The 20,049-nt window shown below is 37.1% G+C and overlaps 1 protein-coding gene across 1 annotated transcript in view; it reads left to right on the top strand.

Annotated features, from left to right (window-relative positions):
* HPGDS (hematopoietic prostaglandin D synthase) overlaps nucleotides 1-17,699 on the top strand; it is a 35,588-nt gene extending 17,889 nt beyond the window's left edge. The window contains exons 3-6 of the mRNA XM_008577855.1: nucleotides 4,356-4,448; nucleotides 6,134-6,243; nucleotides 13,661-13,759; nucleotides 17,366-17,699. Coding sequence (XP_008576077.1) covers nucleotides 4,356-4,448; nucleotides 6,134-6,243; nucleotides 13,661-13,759; nucleotides 17,366-17,530 — 467 coding nt within the window. The 3' untranslated portion in view covers nucleotides 17,531-17,699. The remainder of the gene's footprint in view (nucleotides 1-4,355; nucleotides 4,449-6,133; nucleotides 6,244-13,660; nucleotides 13,760-17,365) is intronic.
* Nucleotides 17,700-20,049: the final 2,350 nt, after the last annotated feature.

A 20,049-nucleotide genomic window follows, 5' to 3' on the forward strand; every position in this document is an offset into this window, starting at 1 on the left:
GATTGACTGGAAGAATGTGAAGAAGCAGTATTACCTCCAGATCCCTTTTTCTCCCTGGAAGAAGCATGGAGGTTACTCTCAGAAGATGATGGACTAGAGAATTCTGGGACAACAGGCGTGTCTGAGAACACAATGCTGTAATGATGATGGAATTCAATGGAAGTCTAGAAACTAAATGGTGAGACCCATAGCCCCTTTCCTCTGCTGTACAATCACAATACTGCAGCCAGGCTAATATCCCTTGTCGGGGAGGGGGGGAGCCGGCCCCCTGACAACTAGCTAAACCGCTTGGCTCAAGGGAATGAGGCTGAAGATTACCCCCTGCCTCTTTCTCCCTGTGCGAGAGGGAGCGGGGCCGGAGAGCCCAGGAGATAGGTAAGTGCAGGCACTGGCCCCAACCCGGCTTGCAAAGGAGCACTCAGATGCGGTGGGGCTACTGTCAAGCAGTTCCGTCTATTCAACTCAAAGCCTACATATTTATGCATAAATGGGCTAAATGGGCGGGGGATTCTGGCGTCGGTGGGGGTTCTGTCAAGCAGTTCCGTCTATTCAACCCAAAGCCTACATATTTATGCATAAATGGGCTAAATGGGTGGGGGATTCTGGCGGGGATCTCCACCTAACAAGCCAATCACCCTATAGGTCATGCGTGCATGCATGGCTCCTGCCTATGCTTATAGTAAAGATCATGAAGTGTCCACGAGCCCGGAAGGCTCTCTGCACCAATGATGCTAAGCCCAGTAAATGGGGTGAGGTTTTACCGACACCATAGTCACTCCCCCTTTACATCCTCCAGGCGCCATCCTGAGCACGTGTGAAAAACAAAGAAGGGAACAAGCAGTCGTCATCAGGTGTAGCAACCATCTGTGCCAGGAAGGTAGCTGCCACCCAACACAGGAAGGTAGCTGCCAACCAACAATCCCTCAGGCAGAAATTGGAGGAGTTCTCTCTGTGGAAGGTGACCAGCTCAAGAGAAATGTCTAACAGATACTGAACAAATGGGAATCTCTCCACGAAATGGCAAGCCCAATCTGTGGGCAAGCCCCTCCCATGCATATGGAGCTTCCAGTTAGCTTTTATTTCTTTGCCCTTTAAAACAGAAATGGCAAGCAAAAAATCAATAGATATTTAAGAAAAGTCTCTAATAAGAAACAGACCTAAACAAAGAAGCAGAAAACAAACAAACAAGGGCTGGCCCGTGGCTCACTCGGGAGAGTGCGGTGCTGATAACACCAAGGCCCCGGGTTCGGATCCCACATAGGGATGGCCGGTTCGCTCACTGGCTGAGCGTGGTGCTGACAACACCAAGTCAAGGGTTAAGATCCCCTTACCGGTCATCTTTAAAAAAAAAAAAAAAAAAGAAAACAAACAAACAAAAAAAGCCCCCCAAACCTCTGAAGAAACCAAGATGATTTAGCAAGAAAAAAAACTTCAAAAATATTATAAAATCCTCAGAGAAAAAAGAGAAAACATTCTGTATGTGAAACCAGAATAGGATGCTATCAAAAGGAATGTTCAGAGACAAAAAGTTCTTGAAAACTAAAAATATACAAACAAAACCAATCAATAAAATAATGAAAAATAAGGAAATCCCCCAGAAAGTATAACAACAGGAGAGAGAAATAGAAAGTAAAAGAATAAAGATAAGGAAAATTGAGGATCACTTGATTTAGGAAGTCCCACATAAAAATGAAATAAATTTTGGGAAGAGAGAACAGAAAATAGAAAAGAGGCAAAAAAAAAAATTTTTTTTTTGGGTGGTGCAGGGTTCTGAAACCTTGACCCTGATATGAACAACACTAGGTACTATCCAAGTGAGATAACCAGCTAGCCCACAGGCAAACTTTCAAAAGAATGTTCCTTATTCAAAATTGAAATCTGTCTCCTTATGACTGTCATACATTGGTCTTCAACTTCTCATTTTAATCTACGGAGAACAGTGAAGATAAAGGTCTTAGGCAAAGTTCAGAAATGAGTCCCCAGTTAATTCCTGTATCTGTACCTCTACTTAGATAACAACTTTTGGAACTTCCTGGATTGTGAATTTTAGTCCAACTTTTCCACTCCCCTCCCCCTCCCCCGACTCTACTACTTAATTTAGATACTGTTTCCCATGGACTATCTATCTGACATGTGCAAACACATCCAGGTCCGAGGGACAACTCTGTTCTCTTCCTTGAGTGTTCCATTTATATCTCTGGTTCAGATTTCCTCATCACCCGAGTAAGGTGTCCTCTGAACAAGCTCCTGTTATATTGTCTGCCATTTTATATGTGGTGCCTATGGGGACATACTATATTCCAGCATAAGAACAGTGTACAGCAAAATGAGACCATCACCCCATCACAACTCTAGGCACCATTCTGAGACATTTTATCATGATCCCAGTAGTTATTTTAGCAGCCATATCACACTAAGGCCTCATATTCAATGTTACTAAATTCCTTAAAGCTTTTGACAGGTGCTCCTGTTAAGTGACACTTCAAACAACTTGAGTTATTACTGCTTTTAATGAAGGACTCAGCATTTGTCTTAAATTTCTTCTTGTTAAAATGTAGCCCAATGTTCCAGCTACTGGCAATTAGCCCAAGATTGGCTGAAACACTTCTAGTGGCTGAGAAATCACTACAAGAAAACACATTCCACTGTCAGTAGTTCTAAAGCTAACACAATTATTCTACATCTTGAGTTAAAATCTGCCATTTTTTTTTATTACTCTTTGGCTCTAGTTCTGCATTTTAGAGCTAGTTAGATTAAGTCAAATTTTCCTTCCATCTGATAGCTGTGCCATAATTGAAAATGGCTGTTACATTCTACTTAGCTCGTTTTGTCTCCTCTAGGTAAATGGTTCCAAAGTTCTTTTACCAATCCTCATAAAATGCATTTTCCAGACTCCTCTCTAACTTGGATACTATATTCTGGGTTTGCTCTGATTTTTAATATCTTTCTCAAAACAGGGCTCTCAGAACTAACAGAACAGCTGAGGAAAGGTTCCAACTGATCTCAGTTCGAATCCCACCCTCCCAGGTGTGTGACCTGGGCAATTTACATAATCTCCTAACCTCATTTCCTTATTTGTAAAATGAGATAATAGTTAACACCAACTTCATATGGTTGTTGTAAGCACTAGAAAACCTAATGGGCATGTTAAATATTTAGTACAATGCCTAGCCAAAAGGAAGCCCTCCCCAAAATGTAAGGCATGTTAATTCCTTCTTGTTTACCTACTTTGCTTTAAAGATGGCACGCTAATTCATGTCTACCCATCTGGTACTTTGTTTTGCTCACTGCAGTGTCTCAGGCACCTAGAATAATACTTGGCACACTCATTAGATAAGTATTTAATGATAATTTTATTCCTGATGTGAACTGTAGTTCATCTTACTCAGTATGCATATGAAAGTAACTTGAAGGAGATGCACAGAGTTGATTCCAGTACTTGTTTGAGAGTCATGGTATTATGAGTGGCATTTTATTCATTCCCCTCTTTCCAAAATAATTACATGTCCAAAACTGAGGCATTGGTTGGGAAAATTGTGATCAATACACATAGCAAAGTACTACACAGTCATTAAAATATGGTGTTCCATTGATTTAGAAAGCTTTTAAAAATATACTGTCAGATGAAAAAAATTGTTTACAAAACATTATACACATTATGATTTTGCTTTTTAATATATATTGGAAATCAATTAAAATATAAAAATGGTTGTAACTGTTGTAGAATTATTTTTATCAATTTAGAATTTTTTATAAATGTATGTTAACTCAAAATGTAAATCAGACTCTTCACAATCCTCAGACTATGGTTTTAAATAATAGTTAATGTGATCTGTGATAGAGGTCACAAAAATTAATGAAGTTTCAAAAGAAAGGTTTTTAAAAAAGTTAAGTGCTAAGTATATGAGGTAATATACAGTGTAGTATACAGTATCACCAAAAATCTGGGTTTTAGAACCAGTTCTGTCACTAACTACATAGTAGGTTCTCTAGCAACTTATAAAATATAAAGATTCCACTATAGGTTGTTCAATGTCTCTTCAAGAATAAATATTTAAGAATTGCATGACTTTAGGGCCGGCCCCATGGTGCACTCGGGAGAGTGCAGCGCTGGGAGCGCAGCTACGCTCCCGCCGTGGGTTTGGATCCTATATAGGAATGGCCGGTGCACTCACTGGCTGAGCGCGGTGCGGGCGACACCAAGCCAAGGGTTGTGATCCCCTTACCGGTCACGAAAAAGACAAAAAAAAAAAAAAAAAAAAGAATTGCATGACTTTAAAATCATGCTTTGTTTCTATATTCATCAGTAAAAATGGAAATATTATAAGTTGATTCTTTGCTCATTTTATTTTAAGCTCTTCCATTTGGCAAAATTCCCATTTTGGAAGTCGATGGACATATCCTTCACCAGAGCCTATCGATAGCAAGATATTTGACCAAAAATACAGGTAACATGTCTATTGTGTTTAAGATTTTTGATAACTGAAAAAATACATGATATATACTCAGTATTCATTGATTGACTTTATTGTTGAGCACTATAGCACAAACAAGAATGAAATTAAATGCTAGAGAAATATAAACGTGCCATCTGTACCAGTTTAACTTCCTATGAGTTCCCTAGACAACTGGATAATTTTATTTTATACTACCCCCTGCCCGTCCTTCCTCACACCTCATTGTCCTCAAGCCTTTTTTTGGAATTCAGCAGAAAAATTGTACAGGTGTCTCATGCCAAACTTTGGTAGTATGTACATTATAAGTTATCAGAGAAAATTAATTAGTAGAAAATATATATGGCTCATGGAGGTTGAAATTTCTTAGACTATTAAAATCACATATTTGATGACGTCCTTTACCCTAATCATGCTGAAAAAACAGAAGTGAAGTCTTTGCCTCCACTGAATGCCATCTAAGACATCTTTAAGTGTGTAGTTGACTTCTGGGCTGTTTTGTTAACGCCTGCACCCAAGGCATTGATGAGAAATAATAGAAACTGTTAGTTCTTGTCTTTGCCTGCTACCCTTTCTCCCTTGAGGCAGGGTGTGAGGACTCCACTTCGGGATTGCTGAAGGAAGTTCAGGATCCAAAATAATACTTAGAGGCATATCCAAAAGGAGGCTGAGGATATAGGCCTGCAGTTAAGGACTAAAAATGTTGAATGAGGAATCATCTGCTTAAAATTGATAGCTGAAGCCTTAAGTGTGGAAGTCAAAGGAGGGATGCAGTTGATGAAGAGAACCTAGGATAGAATTCTGAGAGGCTTTTCAAGGTCAGAAACAAAGAGTCAACCTTTGAGTATCACACACACAAAGTACAGATAGATAGTTTACAGAGAAATTCTAATCACTAAACCATTTCCTTTTACTTTGAGCATCTTATTGATGTATAATTTACATGTAATTCACCCATTGTCAGATTTTTAGTAAATTTATACAGTTGTAAAAAAGCAATCCACTTTACAATGCTTCTACACTGAAGCATTTTAAATCGACACCAGTGAGAAAATATTTAGGAAGACCAACAATTCATTAGCAAAAATAATGATTGATAAATGGCAGGAAAGAAAAAAACAACTATTATTTTAAACTTTAGTTTACAGGCAAAAAACTAATACTCCTGACAAAAATTGTCTACAAAAAAATTAATTATTTTTACAAAATAAATTATAATGTATGTACAGATTATGTACTATAATATCGCTTGTATTAGCAAAATATTGGAAACAAACCTGTCAGTTGAGGCTAGTTAAGTAAATGGTGGCAAATCCGCCTTAAAGGAATCCCATGTAGCTGAAGAAAGGAGCAAGGACACCCTGCAGGTACTTGTAAGGAAAGATCTCTATGGTATTTGGAGTGAGGGGCTTATCTAGTGGGATATATATTCTTATTTGCTTGCACTATCATAAGGAAACAATGAAAGAATACCTAAGAAACTAACAAAAGTGGCTACTAAGAAGTCAGGTGTGTAAAGGAGCAAAACGAGGTGGATGGGTGGAAGGTAGTCTTCACTGGATGTTGTTTTATATTGCTTTGTATTGTCGGCCATATGCATATATTGCCTATTAACAAACAAACTTTTTAATGTAATAAATTAAATTGAGCATATTGGTGGGCCTCTCTCTATTCCTTAGATTTGGCTGGAAAAACAGAAATGGAACAATGTCAAGTTGATGCTATTGTGGACACACTGGACGATTTCATGTCACGTTTTCCTTGGGCAGAGAAAAAACAGGATGCAAAAGTAATGGGATCAATTTGCTATTATTACTATTAATCGTGTATCACTTGCCAGACACTGTGTTGGGTGTGTTAAAAAATTCCTTTTTATTCAAAGCAATATGTATATATAGTTTGAAAATATCAAATTACATTAAAAAGCTTCAAACAAAGTATGGTAATTCCCTACCCTACTCCATTCACACTAACTCCTCCCCAGAGACAACCCTCTTTTAAATCCTTTTAGATGTTTCTTTGGGATTTACATATCTCCATATTTCTATAGGATATGAAAATATGGTTTTCTTTGATTCACCAATTTTAGACAGTTTCTATGGACTTCATATGATAGTAAAAAGAGTTAATCTCTTACATAGTCTTCCTCTCTGCTTCCCTTTCCCCAGCTCCCAATATAGTGATATTGAAATTTTGGGGTTAAATCAGTATCCAATGATTACATTAGTATGCCTATACAAATGTTACACAGAACTGTGCATTGTAGTATAGTTTAATAATATTTCCTTTCTCACTTTTCCTCCTCAAAGTTAGTATTGCCTTTTCCTTTGGCTTAATTCTTTTTATTTTTATTATTGAATTTTCCCACACTATCCAATAACGTGCCACTACCATTTTCCACAAGGTCAGTGATATAAGATCATCTGTTCTCTCCAGTGTTTTCTGAGAGCTGTCTGGCCTGGAGACCTCTGTTCTCCATAGCAGAGCTCTCTTAGGTTTTCTGCACAGCCATCATCATCGGAATTCCTTTCACTGCCATCCCCGTGATGTCATTCTCTGAGGCAGGACACCTGCTTCCTGGGTGCTGTCCTCTTTTTTTGTTTATTCCATTGTTTATTTGGGGCACATCCTCTTGGATTTTCATTGTAAAAAGGAAGGTTTGATGACGGGGGTATGATGATGACAGATGGTATGGATGTCTTGTGAGTCAGACTGCTTCAATCTAGTGTGGTTGCCCCAGACAATTGGTGTACAGTTGTCCTCACAAGATTTTTATTATCAACCAGAGTGTTTCTTTTGATCCTTTCCTGGGTTCATTCTCCTGTATTTTGTCCTTGTTTTTTGTGGAACAATTCCCCAATAGCTTACTGATCGTAGGAAATAAAAGTCTGGGGCTTTATTTATCTGCAAACGTTTTTATTTCATCCTCATACTTGTTTCATAGGTTGGCTGGGTGTAGAATTCAATGTTGAAAGTAATTTTTCGTTAGTATTTGGAACACGTTATTTATGGTCTTTTAGCTGTTGCAAAGTTTGAGTCCACTGGAACTACTGATCTTTTGTATGTGATCTTTTTTTCCCTACTCTAAAAGACTTCAGAATGCTTGCCCTTAGAGTTCTACAGTTTTACCATGATGAGTACTGGTATGGTCTTGTTTTCATCCATTGTGCTGTCTTCCTGTTGGGTCTGTTCAATCTGGGACTCAAGTTCTTTATCGTAAGGATATTTCCTTTAATTATTTCACTGAAGAATTCCTGTTTATTTTCTTTGTTCCATTATACTAGAATTCCTGTCATTTAGACGTTAGATTCTCTATTTCCCATCTCATTGGTTTTTGCATTACTTTCAGGAAGAATTCTTTGACTTTATTAATCAGCCCTGCTCTTGAGCTCTGAATTTCTGATACTGTGTTTTAAAATTTATATGGACTCTTTTTGTGGTGTTTTGTTTTTCCTTTTTAAAATATTATTTTATATTTACTTTGCTGTGAGGCTGCCGCACAGAAAAGGAACCAGAACACCCAACTGAGAATTTAAAAGGGGGTTTTACTGGCCCAGCTGGCAACTGTCCCTTCAAGAAAGTTTTCAGAAGGGAACAGCCCTGAATTGAAGTTTAGAGGGATTTTTAAAAGGTACATTTTTACATTAGTCACACAGTTAAAATTATCAAATAGTCACACACTTACAGTTACATACATAAACACATACCCTCCTGGCGTGAGGAGGGGGTTTGGGGAGGCCTAGTGCAAGCTGATGACAGAAGCTAAAAGAAGCCAGTTAATCACTTAGGGACGATGAAAACTTTCACAGGGCGGTTTCCTCCTTAGGTTGTCTAGATACATCTGGATACAGCTCTTGGTGTTATCAGTCAGGGACAGCATAGGCAGGAAACAGCAAAGGCAGGCAGAACTTAGAATGTTTCTAAGTACAGGACAATTTCTAACCTTTAATTTTTACCACAGGTGTCGGGGGGCTTTCAAACAAAGACACTTTTCAAACAGTAAAAATGGCATAAGCTAAATCAATCTACCTTGTCACAACCTAATGAATATATCATCTCCCTGCCTATTGTGTGTTTGTGCAAGGTTGCTAAATATTTTTCCCTCTTTTTTTTTTCCCTCAAGAGTCAGACCATCCACTACAATCCATGATAAAGACTAGGGAATTTTAAAAGTTTGCTCAAAGCTCTAAGCACGTGTTTGGAGTTTGTTGATGGTTAGTAACACTTGACCATTTTTGTGATACTTCCCAATATCACTATCTTCACTGGAAAGAGCTCCTAGAGGAGACTTGCAGTCTCCTGCCACTGTTCTGGAGACAAGTAATAGAGAGGGCTAGGAGCCTCGGAATTTAGCCTTCGGTATACATATATTTGTTTAGTTCTCCTATTTTAAATATATTATGTGTGACATCACCCAGCCCAGAAACCATCTATTTTACCCTGTCCACGCTTCTGCTAAAAATGAGGAATGAGAAATTGTCTAGCAGCGTGAAATGGAGGAAGTCTCATGCTAAAACTGCTTTTCTAACAGTGTTCCACCTGTCCTCATTATCCTCTCTCCTACCCCCTTTACCCCAATTCTTGATACATCCTGCCATTTCCTGAGCTATTTGAGGAGTTTATATTGTAGACAGGATTGGTTCTCGGCTTTCCCTTTGCAGGTGCCATTCACCCATCTGCTCTACAGCTGCAAATTTTCTTTGCTCTTGTCCTCTCCTCTTTTCTACCTCCTTGTGGGTTCTTCTTAAAAATATGCATCACTGTGGTTTTGGGGTAAAAGTAACATATGTGTGTTGAATTCATCATTATTATGCAGAATTCCAAATAGATCTCCTCTGTTATTGTTTGTTATAGCCCTCTAGTGGTTTTCTTTAGGACACGCATCAAAATCTGTATTTTAAAATGTATTTGCTTTGTTGCCTGTCTCCTCCAGTAGGATGTGTCACGAGTGTAGGAATCAGGTCTGTATTATTCATCTGATGTTCCCCCACCCTATCTCAGTGCCTTTTACATATTGGGCATTGAATACTTGTTGATTGGAAGAGCCGCATTTATCAAACACTCACCATGTGCCAGGTGCTGCTCCCACCCATTCACTTGTATTATCTCAGCCAGCCCTCCCTTTCTTCCCTTGAGATAAGTGCTTTTTATTGTCAAGCTCACCTTTCAGATGAAGAAACTGAGAAATAGGGTTATGGAGTTGCCCAAAGTCTCACAACACAGGTGATCTGAGCCCAGATACCAGGCTCCAGAACCCATAGCCTCATCACTATGTATACAATTGCTTAAATTAGTGACTAATTCCCAGAGCATCCCTTTAGGGTGAAGCTGTTGTTATCCTCATCTTCCAGATAGGGAAATTGGGATTCATGTAGGGTAAATAACTTGCCTTAGGTTGTTTAACTAGTAAGTGGTACACAAGGAATCCAGCCCTGAAGTTCTTAACCACTGGATATAATGCCACAGTGCCAGCAGCTGCTCAAAACAGCTGTGCATGAATATTTATGTACATGTTAAAGCTAAAGGACTATAGCCAAAAGCCACAGTGCAGAACAACAAATGGCAGTGTTATCAATTTAGTTAAGCACATTTCTAAATGCTATTTATTTAATTAGGACCTTCTGATTTGAAGAGAGAGATGTAGACATAAAAGTATTTACATTGCTGACTCTTTGATATAAAAATGTAAGGCCTGTGTGGGACACACACACACACCTAACAAAGTCTTAAATAAAGCTCACCTTTGATGATAGAAATATAGCAACTCTTAGGTGTAAATACATTTGGGATCTGGAGTTAGATACCTGGCTTGAATGCTCACGCCCTTCTCACTAGCTGTCACTTAACTCCCTATCTGTAGTTCAGACTCTTTGTCTGTAAGGTGAAGATACAGGTTGAGTATCCCTTACCTGAAATGCTTGGGACCAGAAATGTTTAGGATTTCATTTTTGGGGGGATTTTGGAATATCTGCAGAATACATATTGGTTAATCATCCCTAATCTGAAAACCTTTAGAGCATTAGGTTGCCATGCTCAAAAAGTTTCAGAATTTGGAGCATTTTAGATTTCAGATTTTCAGATTAGGAATGTTCAACCCGTATGATAGACTCTACTTTGAAGTATGTTGGGAGGGTTAAATGGTAGCATATGTACCTATGGCTAAGTAGAAAGTGTTCAATAATTATTAGCTATTATAATTAATACAGTGTTATATAGTTTAGTGCTAATTGTTTTTCCTTATATTTGTCAGACATTGGCATTTATATTTACATATCCTTGTAAGTGCAGAGACAAATACATAATACCCCCCAATTTAGAAAAGTTTCTAAAGCTTTTTTCCCATGTGCTAAAGACCCCACTTTAGCACTGATGGGCTGTCTATCAACTTATCAGTTAGCACCTTCTCTACTTCTCCATTTTCTACTCTTCTGTGGCTGAGGCTCCGTAACAGAGGCCATCTCCCAGAGGAAAACATTTTTTGAACATTTATAAGAGTAACAGTCTACCATTTGTATTAAAATAACCATGCTCTTACATACCACCTTCCTCAAAAAAACAATTAAGTAGAACATAGCAATCCAAGTTCATGAATAAATCATATGAAGGGAGAACATGTTGCAAAAATATTGCTAATAGCTACAGACTATCTAGTTAACAAGCAGGACTTGGGTAGTATACAATGAAAATATGCCCAGGTCTTCTGTATTTCATTCCTTAGCCTCTCTGCAGTGGACTGTATGCTGCCACCTTGTGGTTAGGTAACATTTTCAAAGGGATAATATTAATGCAGTTAAGATGGATAAATAGTGAAAATATTCGTTATATGTACTTTAAAAAAATTATCACATACACACAATAATCACAGATGTTTCAGTATTTGTTGCTAAAAAATCTCACTTCCAATAAAAAAAAAGGCAACTATGTCTCTGTACATTGGTCATTATAATATTCCTTGAACTTATCATTAGTGTTATTTTGGTTATTCAGTGTATCTGTGTTTTATTTATTTTATTTTTATTTTTTTCCTTTTTTTTGTCTTTTTTTGTGACCGGCAACGGATCGCAACCCTCAGTGTCGCGCCCGTACTGGACCGGGACCGGCTACGGGATCGCAACCCTCGGTGTTGCTCCCGCACCTCGCTCAGCCAGTGAGCGGCCGGTCTGTATGTGGGATCCGAACCCTTGGCAGGAGCGCCGCCGCGCTTCCCAAGCGGCGCACTGTAGCAGTGCGCCACTGGGCCGGCCCAGTGTATCTGTGTTTTAGTCTCCTCATCTGAAGAACAGAGTGGGGATGGAGGATAAGCAGGATTAAGGGAATTCTAATGACACATTTGCAATACTAAATGATATTTGGTAGTGTGAATTTAAGAATAATGCTTTGGAAAAATATACAAACCTCTCTATATCCCCTAAAAGTTATCTGTTAGAATATTATAGCAATGACTTCTCAGGGTGAAAAAACTTCCTGCTATATAACTCTTAGGAAGGGGAGGCAGGAAATTTCTGAGTCCACCAAGAATGAGAGTGACTGTCTAGAATTTATCAGGAGATGTATTTTTAAAAATACACATCTGAAAAAGAAAATTACATACAATCTAATTTCATTTTCTTTACATTATTTTAGTGAGTGTTCTTTAAAATGAATCTCAAATAACAATGCATATACTGTTTACTAATTTACGTTTCATTAGACTGAGATAATTCATTAAACTTGTAAAGAGAACCTGGACTAAAGAAGTCAGTAGCACAGGTAAGAGTTTTATTTGGCAATGCATAAATACAAGCATATTAGAAGAATAGAATTACCCAGGTACGCACATTTGAATTTTTGGAAAGCTGTCCAGCAGCCACATCCCGTTCTGTTCAACTCTCTCTTGTTTCTAGCAATTCCTAGGACAGCCAAGTTGGCCGGTACCTTCCCAACTGATGCTGAGATGAACTGAGCTGTGAGAAGTGCCACATGGTTCGAGGCCCATTGCCCTTCAATTCACAAATTCTGTGCAAGTGGCAGAAGGACTCATGCTTACATTTTACTTAAAATTATGAACATACTAACCACAGAACACCTTACGTACAAAGGTACAAGAGGACAGTGGAAAGAACATAATGTCAAAGAATGACTAGCCTTCTAAGCTTCAGTTTGTAAATCTGGCAAATGCATATAAATTTGTAATGATTCCCTGGCGAACTGTACTCCACAAATATAAGGCATTATGTTATAGAAATCTCTATTATCTAGCTAAGTCATAATCACAACAGGGAGGAAATCAGCAAATGGGTGAGGGAGTTGCCCACTATCTGACTTATCTTAATAAAGATTGGATTTCAGTATAGGTCATTTTCAAATATTAGTAAATGATATATACATATTTTGTAACATTCAGTTTGGCTTATATTTCATAACCTAAACTCCAACCAACCAAAACTTTAAAAATAAACACTTCTTATTAAGAAAGAGGTCATAAATGAATTAGTCATCAGTGCTTTGAGTAAAAACTCAAGGATAATTATAAAAAATGGATATGTTTCATATATATTATCCTTTCTAAGGATATTAATATTTGGTTTATAATACTAGTTAACATAATATATCAAAAGGGGATACCTGGATAATGCATTTTGTAGATGATACTCAAGGCTGACAAATCTCATACTGGCACAATGGTAGGCCAAAGGGAGAAAATCCCTAAAAACAGGAGAGCATCATGATTCATTATGACTATATCCATTTAATGCAATGCTGGAACAAAGAACTGCCAAACTGGAGGAATCTAGCTTTACAAAGTAAAATCAATTTCTTTACCTTTGGTTATGTTACATAACTTTAAGTGAGCTAAGTTGAGGAAAAGGAGAACTTTAGAAATCTAAAAACTTAATGGAATCATTTTTTATTAATAAAAAATTAAGATAAAAGTCATAAAGATTTTATATGTGAAACAGGTCATTATACACAAAGAAACTGTAAGAACTGGTGACAAAAGTATTTTTAAAGTATTTTTTAATCCATGAGTAATAAAGAGATGACTAAGATCTATAGAAAATCATACCTGAATATTCATATCATACATTTGAAAAAAAATAATTAGCTACTTCTCCTATATGAACTCATGTGGGAGAATAAAGATGGAGAAATAGACTTCCACTTCAAATCATATTATTTATTTTTCTTCTCATTATTCTTAAAGTAATATTTTCTTCCTCTCCTAGGATCAGATGTTTAAGGAGCTGCTCACATATGATGCGCCTCACCTTCTGCAAGATTTGGACACATATTTAGGGGAAAAAGAGTGGTTTATTGGTAACTCTGTGAGTATGTTTTATATCTTAAAAAATACAAGCAAAAATACATATGTATGTATATATGTATACACATGTATTAGTCATTTTCTATCACTTATAGCAAAAATACTTGAAACTATATGATTTGTAAGAGAATGAAATTTATTGCTTAAAGTTTTGGAGGCTGGAAGTCCAAAGTTCAGGGAACACATCTGGTGGAGGCTTTCTTTTGTGGTGACTTCAGTGACAGCAGTGTATCATGTTGCAAAATGGTGAAGCAGAGAGAGACTCTCATGTGTTTTCCTTTTAAATCCCTCAGAACCATGCCTATGACCACCATTATTAATCTATTTATTATGGCATGGTCCTAACAATCTAATCAACTCTTCAAGGCCCCACCTTTCAACTACCATAATATGATTTCCCACCCTCTTAACAGTTACAGTAGGGATTAAGCTTCTAATATATGAAGTTTGGGGGACACAGTTTGATCAATCCACAGCAACACACATGTATATATTTAAATAAAAGGATAAACAAAAAAACTTATAAAAACTTATTGAAAAAAAATGTTAGCCATTGGGAGGAAATAAGGCATACAGAGGAAGAAAAGCTAAACTTCTTTAGATAAACCTTTTTTAGTAGATTTGACTCTGGGTCCATGACATATTTTATATAACAACAACAACAATTTTAAAAAGCTTATATATTCTATTAGTGAAGAATTATTTCAAGAAATATAATCATTTGTAAAACACAATAATTTGATTACACATCTCAAGTTAGATTTTCTCTCAGAACAAAAAATAAAAATCATACACCATTTTTAGTAATCATATTGGTAGTACAAGGCAATGTTGGTATTGTTTTTCTAGTATTATATCCATATTGTGTGCAAAGAAATAAATTCTATTGATGTCATTGCGAACTGTATCTTCAGTGTGGGAGAAAGGAGATAGAGATGTAAGATCAGTGAAGGTTAAGTTAATATCATTTCTGAACTTGAACTAGAGGTAACAGCATAAACTCATGATGTACTTTATCTCAGGATAAAGAAAAAAACATTTTGTATCTCTTTTTCTTGAAACAATGACCAACCAAGTAGTTCTGAGCACCCCTAGTACCCAGATTCTGGTCTCTTAAATATTAAAAGGAACCAGGGCTTCTTGGAGAAATGGCTTATTCTCAATTTGGGACAGAAAATGTAAAAGATGAGGTGCGAGTACTTTGTCATGATAAAAGCAAATTAATTACCAAAGACTATTGGGGGCTGTATCAAAAGGACTCAGAAATTGACTTGAAAGCTTCCTATTGGCCAAAGATGTGAAAATTCACACTTCAATAAACATATTAACAGCAGTGGATTGAAACAAGTCAAAATGAATGAATACAGAAGTTTATGACAACCAGCACCACCGCTACCAAACACAGACCCACACACAAGACACCAAAACCAAGCTTGATTGCTTACTTTTAGAAGATGCTATGGAGACACATCATTCTGAAAACTGTTTAAAACACACACAATAGATGGAGGGTTTGAATAAAAGATTTATCCTGTCTTCCCTATGCAAATTCTACCTCAAGGTAACAGAAATTGATTGGACAGTTTCTCCTTATAAAAGTATTCCAGTTAATAAATAAAAAGAAAAGATTATGCCTAGGCATTGACCATCATTAATTGCTAATATCACAAAAAAGTGAGACCATCAGATACTATGGACCTACTGATGGAGGGGCACACCACCACCTATGAGTAGTCTTGCCAAAAATCACATCTAAATCTGAATTAAATGCTGTGGTAGGTGAAGGTCCCTGCCTTCAAGGCGATTGTATTCTAGGAGACAAGACACAGATCACTTTTTTGCAGCTTTTACTCTGATCACTTTTCAGTCCTGGGTGAAACAGAAGTAAACTTGCTACATCTTTACTCTCAACTTCCAACCTCATCACACACCCATTCATTTCTTCCTATTGACTCCCCTCATAGCATTTCCTAAAACATTCCTCTCTCTACCCTATTTATTGAATAATTTCTAGGGATTAAACCTTTTTTTTCTGTTTTCTATTAAAATTCCTTTGTAAACTACCTCCTGACCCCATCCCTGAGCACTCTCTCCCTTCCTCATGTGCTCCAAACACACTGGTTTTTGTTTGTTCTGCAAACACAAGTCACACTCCCACTTAAGAGCCTTTACACTTGCTGTTCCCTCTGCCTGGAATGCATAATCCTCATATGGCTGCATGTGTGGATTGTTCTTTTAATCATTCAAGCCTTGGGTTACATGTCACCGCTTAAAGATACTCCCCTGACCACCTGATAGTCCATCTCATCACTACTTTTTCTTTCTTTTTTTTTTTTTTTTTTTTAAAGATGACTGGTAAGGGGATCTTAACCCTTGACTTGGTGTTGTCAGCACCATGCTCACCCAGTGAGCAAACCGGCCATCCCTATATAGGATCCGAACCCGTGGCCTTGGTGTTGTCAGCACCGCACTCTCCCAAGTGAGCCACGGGGCCGGCCCTTCATCACTACTTTTTCTACATCACCCCTTTTAGTTTGCATAGTTGTCTTCCCCTTCTGAAATGCAAGCCACAGCAGAGAAGGGGCTTGCAGCACATCTTGCTCTGCAGTCAATCCCCAGCACCTAGACCTGGGCATAGCACACAGGAGGTGCTCGATAAATATTTTTTGGCTGAACTCTGAATTGTCTGACCAATAGCCTTAGCTGACATGGTTAGTAAGCAAGTTCATGAAACACTAGCAATCAGCTTTATTGAATTCCATACAAAAAACCCACTAATATTAGTTGACATTTAAACTTCACTCTGGCTGATATTCCTATAGAGCCAAAGTAACATCATGTCACAAAGGAAAAAACACCCAACTGTACAAGGGTAGGACCAGGCTGTTGTCCCCCTAATCCAGTGGCCAATCTTAAAATCCCACTAAAGACCAGACACACATACATTATTTCTTCTGATGTGAAGCAATATATAATGTATTTTAGCCAAAAATATTTTTCTTGAAACTATAAACCTAGAATAACTTGCACCCTATTCCTTTACATGCTATAGTATAAAGGAACAAGGTAGACAACAAGATGAAATAATCACACAGATCCTAAAGACAGGACATTTTGCAGGACGAGTGTGGAATCTTCAACAGCTCAGTGACATGAAAAAAAGGGTAATGTTCTGAATTAATAGAGAAAAAAGACATAACAAGATAAAATGTATGGCTCTGGAATGGATCCTGCTTTGTACTGTAAAGGACACTTTTGGAACAGATGGAAAAATATGGATTGGGTATTAGAAAGATGAAAATGTACTGTCACAGAGAAGTTACAAAAGAGTATGTACCATAAGACTTCATGTTAATAAAAATACATCTATCTGCAAAGAAAAATTCCTCACACACTAAGGTGTTAGTGGTAGTAACCTCCAGATGTTGGGCGTATGATGTTATCTGCAATTTTCTAAATTTCTATCATACACATTCTGCTTTTGTAATAAAATTGTTTTGAATTAAAAAGAAACTATCAATTTGATTAAGAAATTAAATGTAATTTTGGAATGCTGATAAAGTTATACCTTTTATTTTCAATTGAAAAATTGTTTTCTTTAAACTAGGTAACTTGGGCAGATTTCTACTGGGATATTTGCAGTACCACACTTTTGGTCTTTAAACCGGACTTACTGGACATCCATCCCAGGCTGGTGACTTTACAGAAGAAAGTCCAAACCATTCCTGCCATTGCTGACTGGATACAACGGAGGCCCCAAACCAAACTCTAGCTGCTACATGGTGCCTTCAAGCTTTGTTATTCTTCCCAGCATCTCTCCCATCAGACAAGACAGCTATATCAGCCTGCCAGATAATTCACACACTCCCCTCCCCAGCTTCACTGAGACTTTCACTTTTGCCACATTCTGCTTAAAAACAGAAGAAAAAAAAAAAAGCATTTAGTTTCCAGTATCTTTTTTTCTAGTATAGCTTCACATCATTTATAATTGTGGTAAATTGTTTACAATTCAAGTAGACCTCGCTTTACACTGGTTCCAACATGCATGAATTTCAGTCACAATGGTTTAGTTAAATAACACCAGTTTCCCCCCCAAATGGCTTGGACTTCAGTTACCATGCTATATTAATTGTAATTGCATAAAATACAAACTTTTGTGTTTAGTCCACAAATCACTATGTAAATAACAGATGCACATCATGACCAGTGATGGCACTTCTCTCAAAGACTGTCAGTGACTGGTCACTGCATATCTGTTATTCACTAATGGACGGCGAAGCATGTAGTTGTATTACCTGTTTCCCAGTGATCAATCCACTTAACTTTCTACAAAACTGGATAATCAAAAAAGGGAACTCACCAACAAAAATAAAAGTACAGCAAAGAAATGAAAAGTGATAATGCTGGAGTGAAATTCAAATTGAACATAAATGGAGTAATAGAAAAAAGAGCTGTGGGAATTTGGCACTGCTGCAGATCAAGAGGCTCTAGATATGCAGCCAGATGAACATAGTGAAGATGAACTTATGGACATAAGTGAGAAAAGTGATTGTGACAAATAAGCTGTAGATGTCCCAAAGGAAATGACAATGGCAAAAAACATCACATTAAAGGAAAAGAGATCAAGATAATGAGAAGATAAGCCATAGACTTGGAGAAAATATTTGCAAAACACATACCTGGCAAAGGACTATTATCCAAAATATACAAAAAACTCTTAAAACTCAACAATAAGAACCTGATTAAAAAATGGGCACAAGACTTGAACCCAACAAAAGATGTGTGGATAGCAATAAGCAGATGAAGAGATGCTCAACACAATGTCACTAGGGAATTGCAAATTAAAACAATCAGATACCACTTCACACCTATTAGAACGGCAAAAGTCCAAAATATAGACAGCACCAATTGGTGGTGAAAAGGTGGAGCAATAGGAACTCTCATTCACTGGTGGTAGGAATGCAAAATCATATAGCCAACTTGAAAGATAGTTTGGCAGTTCCTTACAAAACTAAACATGCTCTTACCATACAATCTAGCAATCACACCCCTTGGTATTTATCCAAATGAGCTGAAAACATGCCCACCAAAAACCTGCACACAGATGTTTATAGCAGCTTTATTCACAATTGCCAAAACTTAGGAGTCACGAAGATGTCCTTCAGTAGGTGAATGAATAAATACATGGTATATCCAGCAAAAGAATGTATTACTGCTAAGAAGAATGAGCTATCAAACCATGAAAAAGTTGGAAGAAATTTAAATGCATATTACTAAGTGAAAGAAGCCAACCTGAAAAGGTTACATACTATATGTCTCCAACTATAAGATATTCTGAAAAAGGCAAAACTATAGAGACGATATAAAGATGAGTAGTTGCCAGGGATTGAGGGGAAGAAGGGATGAACAGGCAGCAGAGGGTTTTTGGGCAGTTCAACTGTTGTGTATGATCCTATGATGATGGATACTTATCATTATACATTTGTCAATCTCCACAGAATGTACACCACCAAGAATAAACCTTAAAGTATGGAGTTTGGGTGATGAAGAGTCAAAGTAGGTTCGCTGACTGCAGCAAATGTACTGTACAATCCTGGTTTGGGATGTTGATAGTGGGGGAGGCTGTGCATGGTATGGAATGTTGTTGGTGGGGTATATGGGAACTTGGTACTTTCTGTTCAATTTTGCTATGAACTAAAATCTGCTCTAAAAAATAAACATCTATGAAAAAAAGATGTTTTATGATGAAAGAGCAATAAAATGGAGGCTGATATAAACTGGCAAAGCATTAAAAAAATGCTCAATTGTAAGTTACACAATGAGACATTAGTGTTCAATCTACTTGGTGATTTGTTTTTATAAAAATAAAACTAATTTTCTAAGCTTCTAACATCTCACAGGGTAAAAATGAATATTAATTTTACTATTTTTTCATTTTCTTATACATTCATAATCAACAATAAGTTTTTAATGTATTGACAAAATTCTTTGAAGGTCATGGATAATCATAATTTTCCCCAGCAATTATTAAAATTGTTTTGCACAGTTTCAACATGCAGTCGCTTTTACAATTCCACACTACTGTGGAAAGCAAGAACTGCCTGTGTAAATAAGCTATTTAAACAAAATCTTCCAGATAACTTCACATTTAGATGATCCTCCAGAAACCTATTTTAAACTATATTATTGGAACATCATATTTTAGTTTAATTGACATATTGATATAATACTGGAGTTTACTTTTAGTATGCCAGATCATATATGTGAACAGACTAATAAAATAGATGAAGT

This window comes from Galeopterus variegatus, unplaced genomic scaffold (assembly GCF_000696425.1).
Source record: "Galeopterus variegatus unplaced genomic scaffold, G_variegatus-3.0.2 Scaffold1590, whole genome shotgun sequence".
Classification (NCBI taxonomy): Eukaryota; Metazoa; Chordata; class Mammalia; order Dermoptera; family Cynocephalidae; genus Galeopterus; species Galeopterus variegatus.